The 19,597-nt window shown below is 41.9% G+C and overlaps 1 protein-coding gene across 2 annotated transcripts in view; it reads right to left on the reverse strand.

Moving 5' to 3' along the window:
* PPM1H (protein phosphatase, Mg2+/Mn2+ dependent 1H) overlaps positions 1 to 19,597 on the reverse strand; it is a 286,682-nt gene that overhangs the window by 174,881 nt on the left and 92,204 nt on the right. For both annotated transcript variants that reach the window (XR_003858625.1, XM_029615841.1), the window contains exon 2: positions 9,616 to 9,778. Coding sequence is in view for 1 of the 2 variants with exons in the window: in XM_029615841.1 (XP_029471701.1) it covers positions 9,616 to 9,778 (163 nt within the window). In the remaining variant the exon portion in view is untranslated. The remainder of the gene's footprint in view (positions 1 to 9,615; positions 9,779 to 19,597) is intronic.

The following is a 19,597-nucleotide window of genomic DNA, read 5'->3' on the forward strand; positions in this document are numbered from 1 at the left end:
CTTTGACATCATAGATCATCAGTTACTCATTCTACACCTTTCTGAGACTGAATTAGAGGGAATAGTATTGACCTGGTTCAATTCTTTTCTTTTGGGACTGTTTTTTTACCAAGTAAGTTGGGGATCCAAACTTTCAGGACCTACTGCTTTGACATGCAGTACCTCACAGGGATCTGCATTACCTCCCCTTTTTTCATCCTATACTTAGTGCCCCTGGCTATTGTAGTCCAAGATCTGGGGTATGGTTCATATTTATTTGTTGAAGACATTCAATTCATAGCTCACACTGACCTGGACTATTCAGATGACGTAAGAAAATAAACACATTTCTCATCGGCTATTGGATCATAAATTAATGGTAAATCTGCCAAAATCAGATGCAGGAAAAATACATCGCTGTCTACACCTTTCTACATGGCAGGCACTATAAGTTTGCCTTGGGAATTTGTGTCAACCCTGGGGATAAAACTTGATGCTGGACTTCCTAATTTCTGTACTAGTTCAAATTTCTATTTGTGTTACATTCGGCATTTGCAACTCATTTAGACAGTCAAGACTTATGAGTTCTAATTCACTCACTGGTTCTGTGGCAATTAGATTACTGCAGCATCCTTTATCAAGGTAATCCCTCTTAATTAACTCAGACAATTACAATTAGTACACAACAGAGCTGCCATAAAAAGTTTTGGCTGGAAAACGAATGATCATGTGACCCCCATGGCTGGAAAAACTCCACCAGATTCCGGTACCATGCCGAATTAAATTCACAATTTTAGGTCTTACATTTTGAGTCATTCAAAGTGGCCTACTAAAATTTACATTTCATTTTATTCCATTTATGAATCACTTTCCAGATAAAATCGCCCAAAGTAATGTACAAACAGAACATAAATATAATAACATGAAATGGAATACATAGTCATAAAAATGCAATTGTAAAATAAAAAAAAACTAAAGCAAATAAAACTAAAGCAAAAAAGAAATTATAAAAAACAGTCCAAAATTGCAACCTGCCTTATCAAGGACTAAATAGTTTGCATCCTGTTCCACTTCCATCATTCTCAATCACTCTTAGAGGACATTAACCGTGTTTAAGTCCTTTTCTAAATCCCAAACTATCGACTTCTTCTCTTAGTGAAGACAGAAGAGAATTTCATAACTGAGTTAAGGCAGCTGAGAAGGCTCTATTTTGGAGCTGCATATGATGAAAGGCTTTCGCCGCTGGAAGCTGTAATACAGATTTCTCATTAAACCTTACAGCCCACCTACTCTCATACCAGCCTATCCTACCTCTCAAATGGGAGGCTATTATCTCACAGAAATTCGAACACAGAAACCAAGCATTTAAATTGGCAACATAAACAAATTGGAAGCCAGTATAACTGTAACAGCAAAGAACCTGCAGGAGTTTGTCGCGGGCCGCCAGTTAATTCATTTATTTAAAAATTTTATATACCATCGTTTGGAGAGTACCATCACAATGAAGAAATAAAAACAGAAATAAAAAAGATAAAATGTATAATATAAAATAATAATACAGTATAAAATAACACAATATAAAATAAGGTACTATTTATTTATTGTTAACAGCCATGCCGCTGCATTCTGTGTAATCTGCAAACTGCGTAAAGTTTTATCTGGCAGCCCCAGATAAAGGGCATTACAATAGTCGAACTGGGACATAACTCAGGCATAAGTGACCTTCTTCAGAGCATCCAAATTCAAAAAAGGTAGCAACTGCCTCATCAATTTTAAACCCAAGAATGCCCTCTTTGCCACAGTCGAGATTTGTTTGTCCAAAGTTAACTGAGGATCCAGCCTAACCCCCAATGATTTCACTTCCTGTGCTGGCACCAACAACTGATCATCAAATAAAAATGGCTGTTGACATGGACAAATAGTAGTTCCATTTTGATGATATTCAGAATCAAACCATTCTGCTTTAACCAAGCACATACATTCTGAAGGCAACTATTAATACAAATAAAGGTGTCTTCAAGATTTTTACCCAAAGGAACAATCAGTTGTATATCATCAGCATAGATATAGGGAGTAAATCCAAAAGTCCAAATGAGATTCCCCAGCAGTGCAAAAATATATTAACAGAGGACAGGGGCGACCCCTGCAGAATCTCTTGCAAAAATTTCCTTTGCAATTACTACCCCACCTCTAGGAAGTAACTCTCTGAAAAGCAACCATCTGAGCTGTTCCCTGTAAAAAAGAAGATATACACTTTAGCACCTAGCACACAGGTCTATCCAGTACCGAGCGGTAGGAAGAGCTGCGTTAGTGCCTGCGGCACCCGCGGTTGCCACACGCACAGTGCAGCTCACCTACCGCTCGATCCTGAACACTAATTTTATGTAAATGTAAACCGCGTCTAAGAAGGGCCCGTGAAGCCTTAGGCCCGCGCAACCCATTTTACTGGATAGAGCGCCTATACAGTATCCTGGGTGCGCGGGCCTAACGCTTCACGCCACGCTGGTATCTGTCATTTCAAATGTCATTTGAAATGACAGATACCAGGAAGTCGGGACTGCCAGTCCCCCCTCCCCTCCTCCTGAAGCAGGGCGCGAAAAGCAGCCTTGCTCCGGGAGGAGGGAAGAAGCGAAGCGACTTACTTTTTGCTTTTGGTTTTTCGCTTTTTTTTTTTTTTTGCTTTGCCGCTGTCAGGTTCTCCCCTCCTCCCGGAGCAAGGCTGCTTTTCGCGCCCTGCTCCGGGAGGAGGGGAGAAGTGACAGCGGCGAAGCGAAAAAACCAAAAGCAAAAGCAAAAAGTTTTTCGCTTTTTTTTGCTTCGGGAGGAGGGAGAGGACTGGGGCTGCCCCGGAGACCGGCACCCATGATCGCGGCCGGGGCAGGTGAGCGGAGGCTGGGGGAAAGCTTGCCACCTACCCTTACCCCTGCCTCTACCGCAGGGGTCAGGGTAGGCGGTAAGTTAGCAGGTTAAACGCGCGACAAAACGGCAGGGAAAGATAGCGATAGTCGGGGCGCGGGTTACGGGATGCTAGGGAATAGCTAATTCGCTCGTTTGCATGCAATATCCATGCCGCGTGCGGAAGGGGTTGGCCGGGGATTTTAGGACTCGGTAGGAGTAGGTTAAAGTGGATTCGGGATCGCAGGAAGGGATAACGCGGCCGGAAAGTGAGTAAAACGCGGCTTAGGAGCAGGGTAAACGCGGCCGCACTTTACAGGATAGACCTGACAGTAACATAGGGGCAGATTTTAAAAGCCCTGTGGCGGATCCAAGATGGCGATGTAGCTGCACCACAGAAGCGTCGCTGCTCATTTGTGGTCTGAAATTCTATTTTCTTCGTTTGTAAAATGCCGCACTCGGTCCGGAAAAGAAGGGCTAAAGAGAGGGAATCGATAGAGAACCCTCCAGGAGCCCCGAAAGCCGGACCGGACCGATGGACGCCCATGTGGTGTTTGGACCTACCATGCCGGGAGGACGTCCGCAGGAGTTGGTTCAGGAGAGCCCCCAGTACAGCGGAGCCGCTCCGGGACTTAGAGACCTCAATGTCCCTGGTAATTAGAACTCCGCCAGTGAACCCTGCGGAGGTCAGGGAAGCTCATCGGGAGTCGACTCCGATGCGACCCGATGATGTCACCAACCCCGGATGTGCGGGGGGAGAGCTAACAGTAGACGCCGCGGTGGAGCCCGAGGTTATCGGAGGAGCTGAGCGGATTTCAGCGCGAGGAGAGAAGATAACATCGAGGGGTAATAATGTGGAGAAAGAAATGGAACCGCGAAGAAACCTTATTCCATTGGTGAGACCTTCTGATATAACTTTAGGTACAATTTGGGAAACTTTAGTAGTTTTGAATGAGAATATTTTTCTTCAGTTAAATCCTGTAGTAACTAAATTGGAAGATTAGGATATGCAAGTTAAAGTCCTACAAGAAGAAAAGGTGAAACAACAACGTGTAATGGACTCGGTGCAACAGAATATCGGGAATTTAAAAGATTTGTATTTAAATTTGATTAAAGAAAATCAATTGTTAGATAAAAGGCTTGAGAATATGGAAAATCAAGCACGGGGGAAAACTCCGAGACTGATTAATTTTCCAAGAGTTCCTTTGGTCTCAGCAAGAGATATGTGGGTGAAATATGCACAAGAAATATTGAAATTTTCAGACCAGACAATGCCTCCATTAACAAAAATTCACTATGTGATACCTTGGAAAGCAAAACCTGCTGAAGGCCAGGAATTTTGAGTTCTATCCCCTTTAAATATCTCAGAGTTGCTTGAAACGTTGGATACAAATTTGGCTCAACCTGCAACATTGTTTCTTTCCTGTTGGATTCAGATAGGGATCTTGTGATGAAAATGTATTTTAGAAATATAAAAGAATTATTTCTTCAAATGAAACTTCAAAGATTTCCTGATGTAGCGAAGAAAACACAGGAAAGAAGGAAGCAATTTTTGTTAATGAGACCTCAGGTATTAAACACGGGAGCAAAATTTAAGTTAAAATTCCCATGCAAATGTAATATAAGATACCAGGAAGTTAACTTTAAATTTTATACTCCATCTCAATTGTTAAAATTTATATCAGATAGAGTGACTCCCAATACAGAGTTAATTGTCCCCGAGTATCTTCACCTCAGTAAGCTAAACAGTTCTATTTAATTAAGTAGTAAGCCCAACTACTATTCTCTTCTGTAATGTTATAGTATGATTTTGCTCTCACGAGAATTAGATCCCCCTATGTTGAGAACTACGATGTTAGCCAATAATTTGGATGGAATATATATTTGTTTTGTTATAACAATGATATTTGTGGAAAGGCTAATATTTTTTCCTGTTCAGTCAAGTTTATATTGATTGTTAAATGTAATAATATCATAAATAAAAAATAATTAAAAAAAAAAAAAAGCCCTGTGCGCGTAAATCCAGCCGGATTTACGTGCGCAGGGGACTTGCGCTTCGGCGCACCTATGCTGCATAGGCCGCCGGCGCGCACAAAGCCCCGGGACGCGTGTAAGTCCCGGGGCTTTGCTTGGGGGGGCGTGGCGGGGGCGTGGCCAAGGCCTCCAAACCAGCCCCCAGGCTGGGGAATGGGGCACTGGCAGCCGGACGGCGCACGCAAGTTACGCCTGCCTGAGGCAGGCGTAACTTTCTGAATAAAGATGGGGGGGGGGGGGGGGGCGCCAGAAAGACTGAGAAAAGACTGCAGTAGAGAGGATTGTCTTGGGCAGTTCCTGAGAGAAGCATCCTGCCTCAGAAAAACTCTCCAGGAGTGCTGACTGACTAGATCCAGCAGCCTGAGACTCCACTAAGAGATGAGAGTGAAAGAGGAACAGAGAGGGAGATATCAGTACCGAAAAGGTACTGGGAGGGCCCAGGCTGGAAGGGTACATGTCCCAAAGAGCTTACCTCTGTGAGAAGATGGAAGAGAATGAGGTTTGTGTATAGTGTGGTGCACTCTTCTCTAGTGTACTGTTGGACTTTGATTTGTTTCCAGGAAAAAAAACTTTGTTTTGAACAATGATTTTTGGAGTGAAGAGTGATTTTTGGACAGGTTGACTAGGGTGCAGAAGAGCCTCAGAGAGAGAGAGAGAGAGAGAGAGAGAGGGCAAAACCCTAAGGGCCTTGAAAAGATTTTCTTTCCCCCCCTGTGCAGGAAGCTCGGGAGGCCATGGGGCCTTGCATGGTCCATGGGCCCTCCCCGTGTGCTCCTGTGCACAAGAGCTGAGCAGGACAGGGGGCCTCACATAATATAAGGTTTATATTCTGTGAGACTGAAAGTGAGCAGATTGAGGAATAGCGTAAGAAAGTATTTCTTCCCTGAAGTGGCAGTTTAAGTATGGAACAGCTTCCCAAAGAGATGCTGGAACAAGGCTGGTACTAGAATTCAGGAAAGCATGGGAGGAGCACTGAGACATTACTCTGTCTCTGTGAAAGCCAAGGCTAAAATTGGAGGTCAAGTGTTATGGCCCCCTCTGCTAAGACTGGAGAAAAAGTGTGATGGCTAAATAAAGAGAGGCAGATGATCTGGAAAATACAGTCTTCCATCTAGGGCAGCCACCTCTCCCGCGGATTGAGCCCTTGGCTGCCAGGGCTTCCATGTGAGAGCAGGAACCAGTAACCAGAGGAGAGCCGAGGAAAAGGACTGAAGCAGGAACCAGGATACACAGGAAAAAGGCCAGGAAACAACAGCCAAACTAATAGCGCTTCTGATGGGCAGACACCAACAGGCCGATACAGTACAGTGCGCTCCGACGGAGTGCACTGTTAGCCTGCAATTGGATGCGCGTTTTCCCTTACCCCTTATTCAGTAAGGGGAGGAAAACGCGCGTCCAACCCGCGTCCAACGCGCGATTCAGAAAGAAAAATGTGCAGCCAAGCCGCACATTTTACTTTCAGAAATTAGCGCCGACCATTTCTTCCAGCACCGGGAAAGTGCACAGAAAAGCAGTAAAAACTGCTTTTCTGTGCACCCTCCGATTTAATATCATGGCGATATTAATTCAGAGGTCCCAAAGAGTAAAAAAAAGTAAAAATAAAATAAAATAAAATTTGAATTTGGCCCGCGGCTGTCGGGCCGAAAACCGGACGCTCAATTTTGCCGGCGTCCGGTTTCCGAGCCCGTGTCTGTCAGCGGGCTCGAGAACCGACGCCGGCAAAATTGAGCGTCGGCTGTCAAACTCGCTGACAGCCGCTGCTCCTGTCCAAAAAGAGGCGCTAGGGACGCGCTAGTGTCCCTAGCGCCTCTTTTTACCGCCGGGCCTAATTTAAATAAATTAACTTACTGTACCGCGCACAGGCGAGTGTCTTGTGCACGCGCCGGGAGAGCGGGCGCTCGCCCGCTCTCCCGCGTTTTTTACTGTATCGGCCTGCAAGTGAGGTGTTGGACCTGCAAAGGTGTGGCCGGGTGTAGCTGTCTTTTGAGCCACACCTAATCTTGGAGCAGCAGGGAGCCTCTGGAGGTGGGGGCTCCCTAACTTTGCTTCACTATCAGGCCGATACAATACAGTGCGCTCCGGCAGAGCGCACTGTTAGCAGCCCACATCTGGACGCGCGTTTTCGATGCGCTAGCTTTACTCCTTATTCAGTAAGGGGTAATAACACGTCGAAAACACGTTGATGGCCCTATTAGTTATTCCCGCACGATTCAGTAAGTAAAATGTGCAGCCAAGCCGCACATTTTACTTTCAGAAATTAGCGCCTACTCAAAGGCTGGCGTTAATTTCTGCTGGCACCAGGAAAGTGCACAGAAAAGCAGTAAAAACTGCTTTTCTGTGCACCCTCCGACTTAATATCATGGCGATATTAAGTCGGAGGTCCCGAAAGTTAAAAAAAAAGTTAAAAATTAAAAAAAAAAAAATTTAAAATGGGCCCGTGGGTTGAAAACTGGACACTCAATTTTGCCGGCATCCGGTTTCCGAACCCGTGGCTGTCAGCGGGTTTGAGAACTGATGCCGGCAAAATTGAGTGTCGGCTGTCAAACTCGCTGACAGCCGCCGCTCCTGTCAAAAAGGAGGCGCTAGGGACGCGCTAGTGTCCCTAGCGCCTCTTTTTATCGCGGGCCCTCATTTAAATACTGAATCGCGCACACAGGAGAGTGGCCTGTGCGCGCGACGGGAGAATGGGCGCTCGCCCACTCTCCCGCGACTTTTACTGAATCGGCCTGTATATAATTACTAGAGGATTCTGTGACTCCACTGCAAGATCCCCTGGTCTTGAGCATTAAGGGCCATGGGTTCAATCCCTGCTGCACCTGAAATCAAGTAGATAATTGAAGTAAGTAGGGGAAAAAGGCAGACTAGATGTGTGGTGATCTTTATTTGCTGCCATTTTCTGTGTTTTGAGTAATTTAAATCCTTTATAAATTGCAAATTTGAACAGATGTATTTATATATTTATCTTAATTCTTTTTTTTTTCCACTGGTAGCTCAAGGCAAGCTACAGTCAGGGACTTGTAGGTATTTATCTGTCCCCAAAGCATGTACAATATGTTTGTACCTGAGGTAATGGAGGGTGCCCAAGGTCACGGAGAGGCACCTGGCTTCCCTGGTTCTAAGCCTGCTGTTGTAACTACTTGGCTTTTCATAGTGGATAGCAACATCAAAATAATACCTTTTTCATTATTTTGCTTTGAAAATTAGTGTAAAGTCTGCACATAAAAAATACCTGTAGACTTTACACCTCTGAAAAATATAACGTATATGTGGATATAACTAGGGCTTCTATTCTTCAGTGTTTATAAATTGTAAATGTATGAGGTCCATATTCAGCCATTGTGTAGCTCGACTAGTTAGCCAGATAAACTTTTTATAATTCATATTTTATTAATTTTCATAAAGTAATCATACACCTTACTTCATGGAAAAGAAAAGATATGTCAAGTATGTAATTTCACATTTAAGGTACAAACTTTTCAGCGAGGTATAAATCTTACAGATTAAGAAACAAAAGACCAGGCCCTGATATTTACAGGGAGAAAATAAAGGAATCAATACAAATCTAGATAAACTGGTTTAACGGATTCGATGGATTACAATAAATGATTATCTATTACACAAGATTGGTGTTTAAATTCCTAGCATTTAAGAGGGATTTCAGTTGTTCAGATACAGTGAAAACAAACTTTCATCTTTTCCTCGTATTATGCATCTGCAAGGATATTTTAATATAAATGTATAACCTAAGTTTAATACTTGTGATCTCATATTAAGGAACTCGCTTCTCCTTATTTGGGTAAGATAGCCAGATAACTAGCCACTAAATATATCAGCTAAGTTTATCAGGCTAAGTGGCGGCCTGTTCAGCAGGGCTGGATATTAATCCACCATTACTTAGCCAGATAAGTCCTGGAGGCATCGGCTTAGAACGTTCTGCGTTTTATTCCAAACAACATGACGATGACTTCCCTTTAGATGGGATCCTATCAGGGGCTTGATCTAAGTGGCAAAACTCATGATAAATGGGCAGTAATATTCCATCAGCCCCAAAAGTTATTTTTTTGCCATTTGTTACAGGCTTAAGATTATGGTTTTTAATACTATGATTTATCTTTGCCTTTTCCAAGTGAACACTTTTTTAAGGACTGGGCTCTTTTTTCCCTGGCAGATAATCCTCTCTACTGCAGTCTTTCTCTGGATAAATCTCTTTTCTGGGAAGGGGAGAAACCTCAGATGCAGTTCATACAACATTTCTCTTCTGGATTCTCTGAAGAACTAGTACCTTACCCCTCTTTGGCTCTCCTTTCATGAACCCCCATTGCTGAAAAGGATATCACTTCTTTAGGCCTAACCCTGTGGAGAGACAGATCTACCCAAGAAGTGACACTTGTACCCTCAAAAACCTGGGTAAGGCTAACTCCAGCTCCCCCAGTGTCACATGGGCATAGGAGTTTTGTTAGATCTCACCACACTAGCCCTAGCAGGATCCTGCCTCTGTGTGTGAGGTCAGTGTACTTTAGGTGTTCTAGTGTGGTGAGATCTAACAAAACTCATACTGCTGGCAGGAAGACCTGCTGAGGCCACAACTGCAATTCCACTCCAGGGCAAACACCACTAGTATAATAGGCAGATTTTGGGGTCTCCATACACGTTATGGTTATTAATATAATACCAATTCAGAAAGCAGGATTAAAGTATGATGCTTACCGGGCTCTCTTTCACCTGTATTCCTTCCCCATTTGGCAGGGATGACCTCCGTTTTGTTGAATTTTTGCTAGGTGTGGCTAGGATACCTGGCTTTTTCTTCACAAACAGCACTTCACAACTTGCCTGGTCTTCATTGTGTGTGCTCTTCCCTGCATTGATGACTCTAAGAAAGAAGAACCAGGGGAATGAAATAAGTATAAGCCCATGTTAATGTTATTAGTCTAGCTAACACCATCTAACAATGAGCCAATCTTCTAATCAACATTTAAAACAGCAGAGGTTTATTTACTGTAAGACATTGGAAAAGAATGTGATCATACCACATCTGGATTGAAATAGACTGCATAGATACTTCGGCATTATATATCAGCTCTGGGGACAAGTTTAAAAAAAAAAATTCAGGGGTCAGTTTTCAAAAGGTTTAGGTCCCTAATTTTGGGAGTTAGGCACCTAAATTGGCCCTTTTGAAAACTGATTAAGACTGAGCACCTATATTTGTAGAGGCCTAGTTTTACTATGCTCCTTAATTTAGGTTAAGGAGATATCAGAGAAATCTATATGACTAAATGTAAAGAGATAAGTAACAAATTAACAAGTGTCAGTGGAACATTTCTTCAAAATTTAATAGGCATCGTTGTATGTACAAGCAAGTAAGAATTTTTGTCCATTTATTTTCGCAATTGAACAATATGAAGATTCTCATGACTTCAGAGACTGCATAAGGAGCCGCTTCCATGAAATCGTCTAGTGAAGTTCAGCTGTTGCAGGATGAGTACATCTGACACCTCCTAAATTAGTGAAACAATATTGTTGAGTATGCCAAATTGAAATAGGAAACTTTAGAAGAACTTTGGTTCATCCTGCATCAATATCTTGTACATTCATTGGTTATGGGGTAGATTTTCAAAGTGTTACGCGCGTAAGCCCCGAAAACCTACCTCAAATCCCCCCTGCGTGCGCTGAGCCTATTTTGCATAGGCTCAGCGGCGCATGCAAGTCCCGGGACGCGCGTAAGTCCCGGGGCTTTCCTGGGGGGTGTTTGGGGGGCATGTCATGGCGGCGCATCATCCGGGGGCATGGGCACGGGCGTGATTCTGGCCTGGGGGCATGGCTGCCTCCGGACCAGTCCCCGGACCGGAACCTTGTGCACCGGCAGCCGGTCCGAGCAGGCGTAACTTTGGGAATAATGGTAGGGGGGGGGAGATAGGGCTGGGGGGGTGGGTTAGGTAGGGGAAGGGATTGGAAGGTGGGGGGAGGCGGAGGGAATGGGCAGCGCGCGCAGGGCTCGGCGCGCGCAAGGTGCACAAATGTGCACCCCCTTGCGCACGCCGACCCCGGAATATCTTATAAAATTTGTATCTTATAAAATCCGGCTTACTTTTGTTTGCGCCTGGTGCACGAACAAAAGTACATGCTTGCGCTTTTTTATAAAATGTACCCCTATATCTATTAACTCATACCCCCTGAAGAAGTCAGACACTAGTGAAACAAGAGCCTCTTGTCGGGGTTCAAAGGAAACTTCCTCCCTGATCAAGAAACATCTGTTGGGACTCAAACATTTGAGAAAACTTGTGGTCCAAAGGAAACAGTCTTTCTAACCCCGGGACTTTTGTTAGATATTATGGACCACTCTTACATATAGGGGCCGATTTTAAATTTTTTGCGCGGGGGCACATTTGTGCACGCTACCCGGTGCGCACAAATGTACACCCGATTTTATAACATGCGCGCGCTGCTGCATGGTCAGCATATACTGCAGACAGTGACTCAAAACACCGCACTATTCCTCCACCCCTGATGAAGCCCACGAAACACGTATCGTGTCGGGTTGGGTCGGTGTTGCTATAAACTGTCCTGACAAGCTCAGATAAGTGTCCAGTTTTACCTGCATAACCTATGAAAGTGAAAATATTTAAAAGAGTAAAAATGTAAACAATGTGGTTACCGATGATTATAAAAGCGGGAGCATAGTCAAAAGACAATGTGATTGACATGCACAGCAGCATGTTAATACGCTGCAAAACCCGAGCGTGAGGCTTTTCAATAATAGCCCGTGTAAAGTTTATGAGGTATCCGCAAGTTACACAAAAATATTAATTTTCAGCGATTCTACAACAGTGTTTTAGTATTGCTATATTTGGAATATACACCATTACATACAGTTTTTGTTAGAGTACAGCATCTTTTTGGCAGTTATAGCAAATAATACATGCAATAAGCTGGTCCACGGCGGCTTTCTTTGTCTAATTTTCCTAAGCGGTTCAGCTAGATTGACACAAACATCAATCCGACCTGGAAGCATTCAGCACGGACAACCGCTGATGGACATCAAAATGTACGACACTATTGGGGAATGCTAGGAAGAGCCCATGGCCGGTCTAAAGTTTAGAGAGATTTATATTTTTACACAGCAGGGCTGGCTGCCACCTAGTTTTCAAATCACCAGTGAGGAAATGCTACCCATCTCATTACCAATGGGACACACTATTCTAGCAATGAAAGCTGAAAGAAAAGAAAATAAGCAGAAAGAACGGAGACTACAGTTTGGGTGTTTATTTCTCTACTCGTGTTTGCTTTACTGTTACTTCTCCTGTGCTGGTATTTCTTAAGCAGAACAAAATTAACAGCCGTCTGACCTGTTCCTACAGAAAGGAAGAATTCCATTTCAATTCCATTTCTTTTCACACAAATAAGGTCTCTGCTGAAGACGCAGTCCCAGAGATTCTTTTCCTTTACTGTAGTGCAGGTTATTTTCTTACTTTCAGCCAATTCGGATTACGTCTCAAGGACCTTTTTTTCAACTGGTGTTTTGGCATTATCAAATCAAAGCTCAGCGCATTTACCAACGAAGATGCTCATGCACTAATTTGTGATACATTTGGAAGGTTGCCATGGATAATTTACAAGGGTATGCAGTAAACCATTATTTATTTAACATAACCCGGGCATCCGCAACCCTCTGTCGCCAGTGGAGGGGGGAGCGACAGCAGCACACTCACATGGACAGAGTACCACAGAGACCAGTTGGGGAGTAAATTGGCTGCAGCTTTATTACAACAATACAAAATACAACCACCACTTTGTACCCAAGCCATAACCATACATAAACTATCAGGACGCCCCCTTTTGGTGCAGACAGCACGCCACCTCCGGACCTGGGCCCGCCGCAACAAAGCAAGGCACTGCCTTCCGGGAGGTAACTATTTCCAGGGTTTTCCGGTCACCCGCCTCTTCCAAGCAAGGTGACTGCCCAATCGAAGCAATGGGGGCATCCGCTCTGTCACTGCACCGGGGCCAGTGGGCCCTGGCGACAGACAGCCCCGTCACATCGAAGTAGAGTTTACCACGCGCTGTGCACAGCCTCCAACTGGTGGTCCCCCTCCCGGGTCAGGTACCCCCGCCCAACTGCAGCAAGTGTTACATACATAAAAAACTCTCACTAACAGCAAGTCTAAGTAGCCAAATAACCCTCTCATTGAAAAAAAGAAGGTGGGGGTGGGTGCGTTTCCCAGGGAAGGCAGCAGCGCGAGGAGCAGAAGCCAAAAGGGACAGAGCCGGGGGGGGGGGGGGCACGCCGGCCAGGTCGCTCCCTGTGCTGCTGCCCCCATCCCTCGGGGACCGCACCCTGGGCTTCAAGTGGCCCAATGAGCCATCCCGGGCTGTCACAATCTGCCAGGACACTGATCCCTTTCTCCTCTGCCCCTTCTACCCGCTGTAATTACCGCGCATGCCTGCACCGGCGGGGGGGGGGGCAATGTTGGCGCGTTGGCGGCATCATCATGCCGCGTCGTCGCCACTCATGCCACCGACGACAATGACGACGTGCTGCAGGTAAGAATGGCCACGTTCCCCCACCCCCTTCCCGCTCCAGGTGCGGTGCTGGGTTATTGGTGGCGCTCGTGCACCGACCTGGTGCCACACCTTAATTATATTCCACAGAACCTCACCAACTGATATGATTCATAAAATTAAAATAACAGCAAAACATGAAATTAAGAAGATAAAAAACATATGTATGTAAATTAGGGTTTCAGTAAAATTGACCTAGTAATGAGTTCCATGATCATAGTAATATTTACTATGGGTGCAGTAACAGAGTAACCGCAGGACAAATCAAAATCCTCCACTGCCACGTTAAACAGCCCAAAAGTCTAAGAATAGGGATATTGGGAGTGGGAAATATCAATCAACATAATCAAGCAGAATAAAAATGGTTTCCTCCCTTTCTGCTGCCACTATCCTGCCTTTGGAAGGTAAATCCAGGCAATATCATCTGAAAACTCACCATTCAGGTATGATGTGACCCTAATGCTTTGCTTCCCATGGTGTTGCATTTCCTTCGCTAATAACTCTGTGGTGCCAATTATCATATTTCAGTGCACAGAAGTATAGAGGACAATTTTCAGAGCAATCTAGCGGCATTAAAAAGGATTAATGTGCCTAGACTGTCCTGTCTGAAAGCTATTTTCAATCCATTTAAAAGTACTGTATGTGTGGGTTTCCACAGCAGGCACACTTTTATTTCTCAGGGGTGTGTTTGGGTGGGGAAGGAAAATGGCATGTATACATGATATTTTCAAAAGTATACTACAACAAAGAAGGGGTTTTACTAGACTAAATAGAATGTCAAAAATACAATCTTTATTCTGTAGTGTTATAACATGAAGGCAATTATATACAAACAATATTTCCATACATTATATAACTCTTCAATCAAAAAATGTAATACAAAAAATCCTTTGCATTCTTTTTTTTTTTTTTTTTTTAATATTCCGCTTTTCGCACTTTTTTCAGCTCTTCAAAGTGGATAACATTCAGGTACTGTAGGTATTTCCCTATCCCCAGAGGGCTTACAATCTAAGTTTGTACCTGAGGCAATGGAGTGATGGGGATGGCGTTGCTTTGAACGTTAGTCATTGATTAAGTGGTTGACACTGGGGATGGCATTTGCTGATATTTGCTGCATGTTGTTGTATTTTTTCCTTTTCTTCTGTTAAGATGTACCCCTGAAGCAGCCTCATTTGGGAGGGGTAAACTCAATGAAGAAGGGGTAAGCTTTACTAGACTAAACAGAATGTCAAAAGTTCAGTCTTTATTCTGTAATGTTATAACATGAAGGCAACTCTATACAAACAGTTGCCCTTGTTTCGATATTGTTGAGCTCATTGAGACGTGGATGAAAGAACTCTCTTGTTTAGAGCTGTGATAATGTTAAGATCAATGAAACATGGATAAGAGAAGATTCTGTTTTAGAGCTGGTTGAAATTATGAAGGAAGAGGTTTCATAACACAAATGAAAGGGATTCTGTATTTAAAGATGAAGTGCTCATGATGGAAGAGATTACATCATAACAAAATTATCCTTGTCTGATATTTTGAATGTAATGTTTATTTATGTATTTGTTTATTTAAAAAGATTTGCTGACCTCACCCTTCAGGGTTCAGGGCGGTTTACAATAAATATATCTTTAAGAGTGGATTTGTATGTATTTGGTGCTTTTGTCTTAAGGATTCCTTAAGTACTGAATGTGTGGCATGATTGTGATATGTGTTGTGGTTCTGAAGGAACTCAAAAATGAAATTTCTGATCTATTAGTTAAAATTTGTAACCTATCATTAAAATCATCCATTGTACCTGAAGACTGGAGGGTGGCCAATGTAACCCCAATATTTAAAAAAGGCTCCAGGGGCGATCCGGGTAATTATAGACCAGTGAGCCTGACTTCAGTGCCGGGAAAAATAGTGGAAACTATTCTCAAGATCAAAATTGTAGAGCATAAAGAAAGACATGATTTAATGGGACACAGTCAACATGGATTTACCCAAGGGAAGTCTTGCCTAACAAATCTGCTTCATTTTTTTGAAGGGGTTAATAAACATGTGGATAAAGGTGAACCGGTAGATGTAGTGTATTTGGATTTTCAGAAGGCGTTTGACAAAGTCCCTCATGAGAGGCTTCTACGAAAACTAAAAAGTCATGGGATAGGAGGCGATGTCCTTTCGTGGAATACAAACTGGTTAAAAGACAGGAAACAGAGAGTAGGATTAAATGGTCAATATTCTCAGTGGAAAAGGGTAAACAGTGGAGTACCTCAGGGATCTGTATTGGGACCGGTGCTTTTCAATATATATATAAATGATCTGGAAAGGAATACGACGAGTGAGGTTATCAAATTTGCGGATGATACAAAATTATTCAGAGTAGTTAAATCACAGGCAGACTGTGATACATTACAGGAGGACCTTGCAAGACTGGAAGATTGGGCATCCAAATGGCAGATGAAATTTAATGTGGACAAGTGCAAGGTGATGCATATAGGGAAAAATAACCCTTGCTGTAGTTACACGATGTTAGGTTCCATGTTAGGAGCTACCACCCAGGAAAAAGATCTAGGCATCATAGTGGATAATACTTTAAAATCGTCGGCTCAGTGTGCTGCAGCAGTCAAAAAAGCAAATAGAATGTTAGGAATTATTAGGAAGGGAATGGTTAATAGAACGGAAAATGTCATAATGCCTCTGTATCGCTCCATGGTGAGACCGCACCTTGAATACTGTGTACAATTCTGGTTGCCGCATCTCAAAAAAGATATAGTTGCGATGGAGAAGGTACAGAGAAGGGCAACCAAAATGATAAAGAGGATGGAACAGCTCCCCTATGAGGAAAGGCTGAAGAGGTTAGGGCTGTTCAGCTTGGAGAAGAGACGGCTGAGGGGGGATATGATAGAGGTCTTTAAGATCATGAGAGGTCTTGAACGAGTAGATGTGACTCGGTTATTTACACTTTCGAATAATAGAAGGACTAGAGGGCATTCCATGAAGTTAGCAAGTAACACATTTAAGACTAATCGGAGAAAATTCTTTTTCACTCAACGCACAATAAAGCTCTGGAATTTGTTGCCAGAGAAGGTAGTTAGTGCAGTTAGTGTAGCTGGGTTCAAAAAAGGTTTGGATAAGTTCTTGGAGGAGAAGTCCATTAATGGCTATTAATCAATTATACTTAGGGAATAGCCATTGCTATTAATTGCATCAGTAGCATGGGTTCTTCTTAGTGTTTGGGTAATTGCCAGGTTCTTGTGGCCTGGTTTTTGGCCTCTGTTGGAAACAGGATGCTGGGCTTGATGGACCCTTGGTCTGACCCAGCATGGCAATTTCTTATGTTCTTATGAATATGTGCATGTTAGAGGTATGTTTTTTTTTTAAATTGGGTTTTTAAATATGGGTTTATTTGTAAATGATGTTTTCTTGATTATTACTGCATTCATATGAAAATGTTTGTAAAAACAAAAAATCATGATATTTAACTTGCGAAAAGGATTTTTTGTATAAAAGTTTTTGATTGAAGAGTTATATAATGTATGGAAATACTGTTTGTATATAGTTGCCTTCATGTTATAACATTACAGAGTAAAGACTGCATTTTTGACATTCTATTTAGTCTAGTAAAGCTTATCCCTTTTTCACTGTAGTATATTTTCTTTGGGGAAGTGATCATTGAATATCCAATATTGATGTTGTACCTAACTGGGTTTATATTTTCAAGAGTATGCAAGCTATTTTCCCCCTTGTTGCTGCTGCCTGCACAAAATAGCAAGTACAAATTATGCAGGCTCTTTTAATGAGCATATTTTATACTAATTTTCAAAGATAAGCTATATGGGCATTTTCTCTTTGAAAATTAGTATAAAGTATGGGCATTCAAAGCACCCACATGCTTTACAGCTACGCAGGCTACTTAAAAATTGCCCCATATAAGGATAAACAGCTCATTATCCCTCACTTGCAAGCCCATTTAAATAACTGAATATGCTACCTTGGGAAGTCTCGCTATAGTACATTTATTTATTTATTTATTTATTATTTTTGTTATACCGAGTTTCATGACAGATATCACATCAACCCGGTTTACAATTAACAATGTGTGTAAAGCATAGCGTAACGTATATTCCCAATAAACTGTGAAACTTTAAATACAGTGTATCATAGTACATAGTACATAGTACATAGTACAGTGTATCATAGTACATAGTATAACCTATAACACACACATTAGAGGTCAACATGGTTTAGCACATTGGCACCTGTTTCTTGTACATATATGCAAATTAGTTGCATATATGTACAAGTAATATTCCATTATATAAAAAGCTAGCTAGTTAAAATATTTATTTATTTAAAAGTTTTTATATACCGCAAACAATACGACATTTACACGTCCGTCTAGGCGGTTTACAAATATACATACATAAGGTTAAAACAAATTGACACAATATAGGTTTAAACAAAGTAGAAGTCTATCAGTTATAACATAGTTATTGAAGTTATGTTATATTGTACGCATCATTAAATAAATGTTTTTAGCATTTTCTTAAATTCTTTACGGTTTGATATAAGTCGGAGACTTTCATGAAGAGAGTTCCATAAGATTGGACCTGCTACTGAAAAAGTTCTTTTACGGATTAAAGCTAAGCTGACTGTTTTGACTGTTGGTATTTCTAGTAGACATTTATTCATAGATCGTAGTTGTCTTGAGGGTTTATATATGCGTAACATGGAACAGAGCCATACTGAATCAGCATTGTAAAGTAAGTTGTGGATGGTAGACAGAATTTTATATCTGATACGGTGAGTTATAGGAAGCCAGTGTAGATGTTGTAAGGTGGGTGTATGTGTTCTTTGCGAGATAAGTTATATACTGTTCTTGCAGTTGCATTTTGGACGAGGATGTATTGATGAAAATGGTAATCCTAGGTATAGTGTGTTGCAATAGTCTAGATTTGTTAGAACTAGAGCTTGAACAATTGTCCGGAAATCAGATGATGTTAAAAGTCGTTTGAGCTTTTTGAGCATATGTAGTTTGAAAAAAGATTTTTTGACAGTCTCAGATATATTCTTGGAGAGAGATAGTTTTGAATCAATGATTATTCCTAAATTCCTTACATAGGATTTTATGGGTATTTGTTGTTTTTCAAATAAAAAGGATTGTGGGGGTTGGTGAATAGAATCTGGTACTGTTGAAAGATAAACTAACTCTGTTTTGGCTGCATTTAATTTTAATCTATTATGGGATAACAAGTTTTTATAGCAGTTAGATATATTTGCAACAGAGAGAAAGTTTTAGACCAGGAATTGGAAAAAGGTATGATGAACTGAATGTCGTCAGCATATATTTTGAAGTTTATGTTAAGACCGTCAAGAAGGCGGCATAATGGTAGAAGATATATATTGAAACGAAGTGCAGAAAGTGATGATCCTTGTGGTACTCCAGTTTCGGTTGTGTACCATTCTGATTTGCATTTTCCTAGAGTGATTCTTTGCGGTCTATTAGATAAAAATGTAGTAAACCATTGGAGAGCTGTTTTAGTAATACCAATTTGTTGGAGATTGGATAGTAAAATGGTGTGATTTAAAGTATCAAATGCTGCAGATATATCAATCAGAACAAATATATAATTTGTGTTAGAGTCAAAACCTCTTATAATTGTGTCAAATGATGATGTTAGTAGGGATTCTGTACTATGGGCTTTCCTAAAGCCGTGCTGATTATGATGAAGTATATTGTGATCTTCAATATAGTTTGAAATTTGGTGTAGTGCAACAGATTCAATAATTTTGGCTATAGATGTAAGAGTAGCTATTGGACGATAGTTGGTTAGATCTAACTACATAACTACAGTTGTAATGGTGCTTTGAGAAGGTTTTCTATGAAGCCAGTCTAGTTTGGTGGCAGTGAAGAAAAAGATAATTCCAGCTCAATGAGATTGCACTTATCAGATTTGTAAAAGTAGCAGAGGGAAATAGCCAAGGCTGTTGAAATGCTAAATTGTATGCTAAAGCTTTTGTTTCTGCCTTCTGAGCTCATATTATAAGAAATCATATGACTTGCAAGAATCCACTCTTATCAGCATATATGAGATAACTTTAAACACCAATGGGTAATTTTAAGAGCTGGTGAAGACATTAACTGAGTATAACAACTCAG

The sequence above is a fragment of the Rhinatrema bivittatum genome, chromosome 9, assembly GCF_901001135.1.
Source record: "Rhinatrema bivittatum chromosome 9, aRhiBiv1.1, whole genome shotgun sequence".
In the NCBI taxonomy this organism is placed as follows: Eukaryota; Metazoa; Chordata; class Amphibia; order Gymnophiona; family Rhinatrematidae; genus Rhinatrema; species Rhinatrema bivittatum.